We start from the raw sequence: 10305 nt of genomic DNA, 5'->3' as shown, positions 1-10305 counted from the left end.
AAAAAAAAGGAAGAAAAGAGAAAATAACCCAGAGTATTACAGGTGCTATTTTCTCTGTAAGTAGGAACTTGAGGAACCTTCACGGGAAGAGCCTTGTGGTTCACTCACAGGCAAGGAAGGTGGTTACCATATATAGGCAGGGAGAAAAGACAGATAGTATGAAACACCATGGAGATTCTAGCGAAAACAGGCAGAGAGACTATGGGGACCTCCATTCTTTCATTCAAGAGTCTGAAGAGTGGGGGGCACTGCACCCTAGCTGTGTCTAGACCTTCTCCACTTCACCTCTAAAATGTGCACACAAACAGTAAAGGGTAATCACTCTTCTTTGAGCACCAGCTTCTTTCAGAGCTCTGGGTGCCTTAACAGTTCTTAATTAGTCTAGAGCATAAACTACTTTTCCAACTAACTGATAACCAGCAATCTGGGCCAAAACAACTATTAGAGTCCTTGACTAAGCTCCATAAGGCATGTCCCTAGAGGTATTCTCTAAAAACATAACAGAAACTCTCTGTACTCTTCAATTTAAGACTCAAGAAACTAATGTTTATGGCTCTAAGTTGCCTTGCCTTCTGCCAGCAAAGTTGAATTTCTCACTTGGAAGTGGAAGAAATGCAGCAGGAGTACTGTTCTGTCTAAATTGAGATTTGAGTAACAGATTGTACTTTCTTTTAGTCCTTGCTGATCAGGTATACACAGGAGGGCAGTTTGACTGCTGACTGCTTGTTTTGGATAAAATTGAAATGTCCATGAAAAGAAGAAATCAGCTATCAGCTAAGTTTACCTGTCATCACAGTAGGTGAATTTCATGTCCATGCTATGGCGACTCATGAAGGTCTTGCTGTCCAGAGGGATATCAATATTTGAAGGATGCTGAATAGGCTCGCACATTATTATAAGGCAGGTGAGAAGAGGCTCTTTATACCCACACAAAGTGTGAGGAGGACAAGTATTGTACACTTTAACTTGTCCAGTGCAGTGCAAAACCTGAAATAACAATTTGTGAATGAAAAACAGACACATAACATACATTCCCTACAATCCAGAATGTCTTCTTAAAAATAAAACAAAGTCAACACTTATTGCTAAAATGGTACCTTCCATGTGGCAGATTTGAGATTAACTGTTCTGCCTCTGTTGGTAACGGTGCATTTCATCCTCATGAAGAAGTCACGCTCAGTTGACATCTCCTTGCTTTTCTTTCCGAAGCCTGGACCTACAAAAGGAAAGTGGCAAATGAGTCTTCTCAGTTTCGTTCCTTGATTTCTCCTGTTTATAAGCACAAAAGATGCAATAGAAATAATAGACTAATTCTCAGATAACATAGCTGCAGAGACCATCAAAGATGCATGGACCATTGAAAAGCAGTTTGTAGATCATAAACTTTAAGTTAAATGGGACTTTTTGCATTAAAATTATGTTTTAGCTTGCAGCACAAAAATCTTTGCAAAGATTTACAAGAGAAAACATTTCAACTGTTTTAACTTGATGAAAGGAAAACACTAAACAAACAGCTCAGAGGTCTATCATACATAAGCAGTATTTTGCAAAACAAAACAAAACAAATCTGCAAAGAATTGAATAACAGTTGATGATTGCTCTAGGAACAAAAATTCTCTTTACTATGACTAACAGATCTCTACTATCGGCCGATTACTTCATTTGGTTCTTTTAAAGCAAACTCTTTATTTCAGTATTACCAGTTTTCAGACTCAGATTCTCTCTGATTTCTTCATGATCACATGGATGAGTGAAGTCAAAAATACTGTGTCCAGTTAATTCCACCTATTTAGAAATAAAAATGATCCTTATTTAAATAAAAGCAACACGTACAGAAAATAATGTGAATCAAATGGATCAGGAGACAATTTTTGGAGGGACTTGTCTTTTCTTGCTGAGAATTTCAGTTGCTCATTTATATGCTTTTAAATATCATTTGTTTAGAAGAAAATGTTGCTACAATTAAATATACTAACAGCAGCTTTGGGTTCATTTCCAGTATCCAAAAACACTATAACTTTGATAGAAATGGAGAGAGAAAATAACAACAGAAGCAGTGCTGCCTGGTGTACAGGACATCTGTCTGACAAACAAGACAGTCTATTTCTATTTTATTTTTTATTTTTTCCAGAAACACATACTTGTTTTTCTGCATTTAGGCATATGTCTAGTTTCTAGGAATTGTATTACAAAGACAGGAAAGTGTGAGGGAACAAGTTACCTGGGTGAGACCCATGTATTTGTTGACATTCTCTGACAAAAAGATCATGTCTCCATCCTGTGTCACCACGGCAATAAATCCCTCCAAAGCTTTCAGGTACAAGTTGTCCATCTGCTGGTCTGCCTCTAGTTCATTCTCATTGTCGCCACATACTGAGAAAAAAAGGAAAAAAGCATCTAAAATCTTTGGCCAGCCTTTTTCAGCACCATCACATCCAATAACAAGGCAACAAAATATTTTTCTGCTCTTCGAATTTCATTTCCATAAATCCCTTGTGGAGGAACCTATTTTTTCTCCTTTTTTGAGAAGAACATGATCTCCCTATGGAAAGGCAGGAGCTACTTTGCTAAACCTTTTGACAAACACAACAGATTTTCTATTGACCTTGTTTGCTTTTCTGCTGGACATGTTCTTATTGCATAACACTGCCAATACTCAGACACAAAGCATAGATTCTGGACATACATTCTTTTGGCCACACGTTACCTTCACATCTAATAGGTGCCAAGTGCAGGGCAGATCTTAGAGAAGGCAACTGAATGGTCTTAACAAGAAATATTTACATCAGGTCAGGTTCTCCAAGGAGTTCAAATACTCTTCCTATGAAGCATGCCTATATAGCTCTGCACTCAGAATGGAGATGTCTGTTAATACTACCTTTAGAAGAAAAAGTAGGAAAAGTCCCTTGAAGTCCTTTCGGGGACATCTCTCATCTAGCAATTCCCAAAATTCCTGTAAAAAACTCAGATCCATCCCATCAATACCTGCTTTTACACCTGCAGGAGTCAGAACTCCATTCACCTCTGACACATGTTGTTGCCCGCCTATGTTCCCTCCTGATCCACAAAGGGAAAAGCTTCAGATCCCACACATTTGCCTATGAAGCGTTCACAAATTCAGCGCATCTTAACATTTTCGGGGAAGAGTGCTACTGCTGTGCTGAAATCTAAGGTCTTGCTGGAAAACTGAGGACATCCTTGCCTTGTTTTGTGTTTTTGTTTTTGACACTCACCTTCCTGTTTTTGTTTTTTGTTGTTGGTTTTTGTTGTTGTTGTTGTTGTTTTTTGTTTTTTGGCTTGGCTGTAGAGATGACTGATGGCACTGCTATGCCTTCAGTGTCTGTGCTCCACCTCCTGAGATGGGATACAATTGGTAGGCATGGCTGTAGGAGAAGAGAGCAGACACACTGCTCTTCCTAACACCTCCTCTCCTCTCACAGGTTTAAGTCCGTCATCCAGCTGGCCATATAGTACTCTCACCTTCTCAACTCCCACACCTGTTCAGCCTCATAAATAAGAAGATGACTTGTACATGATTGATACTGAAAAAACTTCTTTGTAGGGAGGGCTCAGGCTGAGCCCACCAGGACTGCTCTGGCCAGAGGCTCCAATCCTACTGCATCAACCTGCTTTGCAAGAATAGGGAGACTCAAAGAAGTTGCTCAGAGTAGCTGTTTCGTTTTGCTGGTTAAATGTTCCAATTTCAGCACAGAGATTTTGATTGCTAGCAAACTCGAGAAAAATATTTCATTTATGTGTTTTTCTTTCCCACCCTAAAACAATACATTCATATTCTCTTCTTGTGAAAAGGTTAGTTTCAGGAGAAGTCTAGAAGCAGAACTGGGGTGTTGCTTTGCAAAGTACATTATTGGAAATGACTTTTTTGTTGTTGTTGCTCTGTTTTTCTTCCCCAGTAGGGAAGAAGCTAAGCCAAACTAACATGGTTCTTACTTTTAAGTATGAAACAGCTACGATTAAAGGAGGAATCTGATCTATTCACCTCCTGCAATTGCACCTCTAATACCTAAGTCTGGATCAGAACAAGCACGGAGGGATGAGCACTTGCAGCGTGCAGACCCTGGTTGGAACAGATGAGTGACGACAAAACTGACATCAGCTTCTGCACCTCTCCGGCAGCTGCCCATCACCCATTCTGCAAGCACTGGAAGGTGCTGGCTCAGCCCCAGAGCCATCAGGAGCACTTTGTGTCCCTAACTTTGTTTCTCAGCATGGCCGTTTGGTTAGAGGGGAAGAGGAGAAACCCGGGATGGGCAGCACAGGCTGGCAGTGCACTGCTTCACGTCCTGCACTGTGCATTGAATTACACGCGCAGGGGCCAATTCCTCCTCACTACAAAGCAACTGGCTTCAGGAAATTACATCAGGGCCAGCGTTTAAAATACAGAAAATACACAATAATATATTTGAATAGTATGCACTTTGACCATAATGACATTTAGGTGGGGAAAAAAAACGGTAAGTGACCATCTGCTCCAAAGCTTGTTTCTGCTGTGTAAAGAATGTCAAGGGTCTTTTTTAACTTTTCCGGATGCAAACAAATGGTTTATTCAGCAAGGATCATGGCTACAGCCCAAGACAATCAGCCAAGTGTGGGTTCGGAGAAAAAATGACTTTTCAGCTCTAACCCCAGACCCTCCTTTCCATTTTTTTTTCCAGCTCATTAAGTTTGCATTAACAAAACATCACCATTCAAAGGCAGGAAGGCTATTCAAAGCATTTGTATTCTTAAATGCCTCCAACAGTGAAAGACAAACACTTTACTTGTATTATCAGGTGATTAAGTTTGCTTTTCCATGTATATAAATTATATTACTTGTACAAACACATAGAGAGGACATAGGATCATTCACATTAGGGCTGCAGGTTCAATCCCTTAAGGTCTTAGTCCAGCAAAGCACTTAAAGACACAGACAGCCTTAAAGCTTAACGTGGTTACAGGGATTTGTTGGATCAGAGTTTAACTGTATTATTAAAACTACCTTCGTCCAGCTGGAGGCATCTGGGAGGAGGGAGGGGAATGGTGTGTGCTGCTGTGCCTCCTCGTGCTTGCCAGCCCTGTGGGCATCCCTAGCCACCTCTGCAGAGGCATGGGGAGAGGCCCCTGAGCTGGTCATGTTTTCCCCTGCCCAGGTTCCCTGCGGTGGCCCCCGTAGGCACAAACAGTGCTAAGCCCCTGAGCAGCACAAACTGAAATCGCTGGTCTGCAGCAAAGAGGGAGGCTGGCACCGCTGCTGTGCCCCTGCTAGGCTCTGCATTGGAGGCTTAGCAGTATAATTACATTAATACAATTAATACATAAGAATCCCTCCTTTGCCTATACTTACAGTGTTACAGCTTGTTCCCTTTCTCCTGTGAAAATCACTAGCTATTAATACACAGAGGATATACACACATTAGGAGATTGATACACTGGGCACAATTAAGTTATTCCTACCTGCAAAAATCTGGTTTTCTTTAGAACAAATCTATTTAACAGCAGAAGAACAAATAAAGCCACTGCTGCTGTGAGCTGGCCCCAGAAACCCTAGTTATCTTTCACTTTGCTTTGAATTTTCTTCACGAGTTTATGGTAGGGCCAGGCTGGAGCGTTAGCATAAGGAATTTCAGCTCCAGATGGAAAGATGAGGCCAAATGAAAACAGGTCATCTGCACGAGGAGGAAGAGGCAAACAGCCTGACATTTCCAGTAGGTCTGAGGTCACTTCTCTGGGCAGTGGCAGCCCATGCAGACTTGCCAGCCTTTTCCAAGTCTTAAAGAAAGTTAACTGTGGATCCAACTTACTCTGATTTCTAGGAAGAATTTTGATTGTCATCACTGTTTAAAAGAGCTGCTATATTAATTTTGCAGTAAGGATGAACTTATTTTTTGCCTGCGATTATTTTCATTTTCCCACTAATCACCAGATTATCTCAGTTCAGGTAGCAGGACAGTGGGAGAGTGGACTGCAGATATTCCAGTCTAACTATAAATTAATGAGGCATTGTAATATAACTGTTCATATTATAGTTCCATTTATGGATCTCAGCCAAGATTATTCTTATACACCACTAGGAAAGCCTATAAGAGAGGGAGAATCCCTGTCTTGCTGAGATGTGTAGATCTTGAAATAAGTCAGAGAGCCACACAGAAGTGAAATGGCATCCCTAGGGCTTCTACAGCACACCCAGGAGCACAGCAATAGTGTCCCCAAACCCCATGCAATGCATTCACACTGCCTCAAGGCAGTATTTCTCAGCCTGCATCAATTTTTGATATGGCATTTTTGCAGTTTATTTCTCAGTCTGTATCAAATTTTGAAAAGCATTTTTAATCAGCTCTATTTTGAAAAAAATCCACACCAACTGTAGTAGAATGTGTTCATCAACAAGAAACTTTGAACTGTAATGGCAAATGCTTATTGCAGTGTTTATGATAACCTTTAATGCTAAAAATAGCGCCTGTAAACAAGCTTTGATTAATTCCCACTGTCAGGATGTGCTCTGTTCCCAAGTTTAAGAACACTTTTTCCGTAGATGCTTGCTCATTTCCTTCAGTCCAATCTCTTGGAATGAATCTGAAGGCTCAAACTTTAGGCTCTCCTTACTGCTCAGGTACAAACAGACCCCTAGCAAACAGCCTCTGCTCCTTTCAACAGCTTTGTTCTGACCAAAGGTGCATTTTTTTTTTTTGTCAGTTCAGAGGTACAAAATGTTTAAAGGGGCTTCTACAAGGGGTCACATCACCAACTCCGCAGACTTGTCAAGGTTTGTCTCTTATCCTGAATCCAACAAGTACCAGAAAGTTGCTCAGATGTTGTGCATAGCAGACACAAGGCTGCGAGTTTTCCAGAGGATTGTAAAAGTTGCTTGATGCCAGATCAGAAGGTAGGGAATACGTAAGAGCAGTTTTAACCTGCATCAGAGAGGGCAACTTTGGAACAGACCTGTCTCTTCCCAGTTTCTTTTTTGCATTAGAGGAAAGCAACAGATTTCCCCCTCCCCTCACCTCCCCCCTTTCTTGACGGAAGAGTACATCCTGTTCAAAGGGTTATTTTCAATATATCCAATAAATGCTTTCGGTTTAGATACATCACAAAAAAGCTACTCTTAAACCTGAGTCTTCCTGAAGGGCTCCTATCTTTAGGAGCACAGGAAATTTTGATAAAGAAAACACTTATGTTAATGCTGTAATTTTACTGTAGTTTGTACCTAGCCAAATCCCTCAGATTCTCCTCTGAGAAGGTGCATTGAGTCATGCTGCAATTGGTGATGAGTGGAGGGATGCAGCATCACATCAGACCAGGCTTTCTGAGCACACCTTCCCCCCAAAAAGGATGTCACTTCAGGCAGCTGAGGGCACTCGGTACCCATCTCCACTCAATCCTACCAGCACAGCTGGCACAGAGCTAGTTTTCAATGAAAGCAAACAAGTGGACAAGCTATTTTTAAAGCACTGTTTTATGCCACAATGGTCTGAGATTAGATGCAGCTTGTCCAGACATTCAAAAACAATGCCCACATCAGTTCTCCTCGCAGTTTGTGCTCTCCCTTAAAAGCACAGAGAAAAGCTATTTTTTCCCTTCTGCTTCCCACTGGCTTTCCTGCTCTGTTGTCTCCCTCCCTTGAAACAACTTCACACTGGCTTCCTTGTGGCCTCCCTTCTCCCAAACAACTTCCCGTCTGCTTCCCTGCTCCCTCCCCATCTCTTCTGTCTTCTTTCTGCAAAGAAACGACTCCCACCCAGCTTCCTTTGCTGGATTCTCTGCAGAAAAGACACCTGGGTGACTGTACAATTAGCATGGGATTGAAGCAAGCTGATAAAGCTGTGCTCACCTGATTAGCCTAACTAAAAAGTCAGCAGCCCTGGCACATTGGTGCCAAGGTGTCCTGGTTGCAGTAACTCCTCTATCACATGTGCAGTCCAAATAAACACTTAAAATTATTGGCACCCCATACAGGCTTCCTAAAGTGGATTCTCTTTCTAATATTCAGACAACAACACACTGAGTAAGCCTTAAAAACTACCACAATACTAAGGGAGATAGATTTATTATTGTGTGGAAAAAGACAATTATTTTTCTTTTTCCATCCATTCATACCCGAAAAGCACAAGCTGTACTAGGAAATAGTAAGATACAAATACTGGTACTGGTCTTTCTGACTATGCTGAAAGACATAAGCTCCTAAATCCAAAAGCTCCAATACAGATAACCACCAAACAGCCAATTTTTAGCAGCAACTTTCTGGGATCAAAGCCTTTACTTAAACAAAGATCTATTCTAAATTTATCCCAATGACATTAATGCAGCGACGGCAAGATGTATTATGCCAACAGAATTAGAAGACAGCTTGAAAAATATTTAAGAGGTCATAATTAAATGATATTTCTACTAACATTCCAATTATACCGCGTACTGTTGTGTGCACAACATGGAAACAGTATTATAAAGCCATTGTTTCAGTTTGCTTCCTGTGATACTAATCTCAATCAGGCCGTCAGACTAACAGCCTGCATTTCTAAATGTTAAAGGCTTCCTCTCCAACATTCCCACACAGAATTGCCTACTGTGAAAATCAAAGGGAAACGCGTTACTAAGTAAAGAAGCAACTTTTATAAAGCAAAGCCTGGTATTTTTTACCCTTTTGAACTCTGAGATATACAACCAGCTATTTCCTATTATGATAGGATGCAAGGGCCCGGCGGAGGCCCCGCCATGGCTGCAGGAGAAGCGCGCCCGCAGCCCAGACGCTGGGCCTTCCAGCAGCACGTAGCGCCGAGCTCAATGCATGCCCAATGCATGCTCAGACTCCAGGCTCTGCCTTTCACCTGCTGGAAGAACGTAGGCATAGATCTCCCAAGGTCTCAGCTTTCTGCCAGCTAAATAATCATTATGCAGGAACAGCTAGCCAAACAGTAGAGTTACACAAGTGAAAAGCTCTGTTCCAAGTCAGGGAATAGTACAACGAGGCATCAAGCATTCAGTGCCAAGGGACCGAGGCTGGCACACTGCCTGAAGCCATCCATCTGAAGCATGAGGATACCCCATCCCTGGAAGTGTCAAGGCCAGGTTGGATGAGACTCAGGGCAGACTGAGCTGGTGGGAGACATCCCTGCCCATAGTAGGGGGCTGGAATCAGTTGGGTTTTAAGTCCCTTTCAACTCAAGCCATACCATGATTCTGTGTGCTTGCAGAAAGATGAGGATGCAGTCCCACGAAAGCTCTCGCTTGCCCTGTTCCCAGTAAATCTGCCATGTATCGAGATGTGTCCTCATTTGAGTACCATGCCCACAAACAGCATTACTAAATATGATGTCTTCCACCAGGAGCTTTTGATATAATTAATAACAAATAACAAAAATGCTAATCAAGTAGTATGTTTTTCTCTACTGACTTCTGAAGTATTTACCAAGCTGTATCCCAGGCTTATTTTAGCGACATTCTGTGTGTGTGTATATAAATACTTATATATATATATAAGTACAGTAAACGTTATTTCAACTTCCTAATTAATGACAGAACATAAATTCCCACTTAACTCCAGTTTACACTAAGAGTCTAGCCCAAATAATCAGTACTGTTCCATGAAGACAACATAAAGCAAAGAGGTCTGCAGGCTGGGGTAGGTGTTTGTCTCTCATGCATGCTCCAGTTCTCTACCACCGCACAGTTCCCAGTTAGTCTGTCAGAGATGACAGAAGAAGCTCTGTGCTACCTAGTACTGGAGTTAGGCTCCTCAAATGCAATGCAAAGCTAATGCTAAATTCCAGTCTGCTAGATGTGACTTCAAATGGGGGCGGTTTCGGTTGGGGCTTGGAAAGAAGAAAACCAACAGGCATCTCATAAGCCACTTCCATTTCACTCCATGCTCTTGCCAAAATCTCTTCATAAGGGAGTCAAAAAATAATCATTTTGAATTAAATTAGACATCCTAATAGAGAAAATTTGTATTTTTATGAAGACTGACATTGCTCAGCAGACCACAAAGACTTTGATTCCGCTCTCACAGGAACAGGTCAGAAAAACAACACCTTTCCAACATCAGCTGCATTAAGTAAGTATTGTACAACAGGCCTGAAAGGCAGAAGCTTTTCAAAAACTCTCACCTGCCAAAAGTCTGCTTAGAAATGCCTATATTCAATTTTCCCGCTTTGTCTCCTGAGGGGAAGAAACAGTACTCAAACTGATAGAAATTTGCTTTGGTTAGAATAGGACTCTTCCTATGTGAATTTCAGGAATCTCAGCAAGTGTACACTGCACAGTAATCAAAAGAAATAAAGTTTCAAAATCATTATTCTGATAAAGAAA

At 41.4% G+C, this 10305-nt stretch overlaps 1 protein-coding gene across 2 annotated transcripts in view; it reads right to left on the bottom strand.

Moving 5' to 3' along the window:
* Positions 1-10305, bottom strand: part of EPAS1 (endothelial PAS domain protein 1) — a 66216-nt gene that overhangs the window by 22151 nt on the left and 33760 nt on the right. For both annotated transcript variants that reach the window (XM_019612719.2, XM_010706779.3), the window contains exons 3-6: positions 2222-2373; positions 1701-1785; positions 1098-1216; positions 785-987 (exon numbers count right to left, since the gene is read on the bottom strand). In XM_019612719.2, coding sequence (XP_019468264.1) covers positions 785-987; positions 1098-1216; positions 1701-1785; positions 2222-2373 — 559 coding nt within the window. The remainder of the gene's footprint in view (positions 1-784; positions 988-1097; positions 1217-1700; positions 1786-2221; positions 2374-10305) is intronic.

This window comes from Meleagris gallopavo, chromosome 2 (genome assembly GCF_000146605.3).
Source record: "Meleagris gallopavo isolate NT-WF06-2002-E0010 breed Aviagen turkey brand Nicholas breeding stock chromosome 2, Turkey_5.1, whole genome shotgun sequence".
Taxonomy (NCBI): Eukaryota; Metazoa; Chordata; class Aves; order Galliformes; family Phasianidae; genus Meleagris; species Meleagris gallopavo.
The sequence above is the reverse complement of the archived record's forward strand: the minus strand, read 5'-3'. Positions and strand labels throughout refer to the sequence as shown.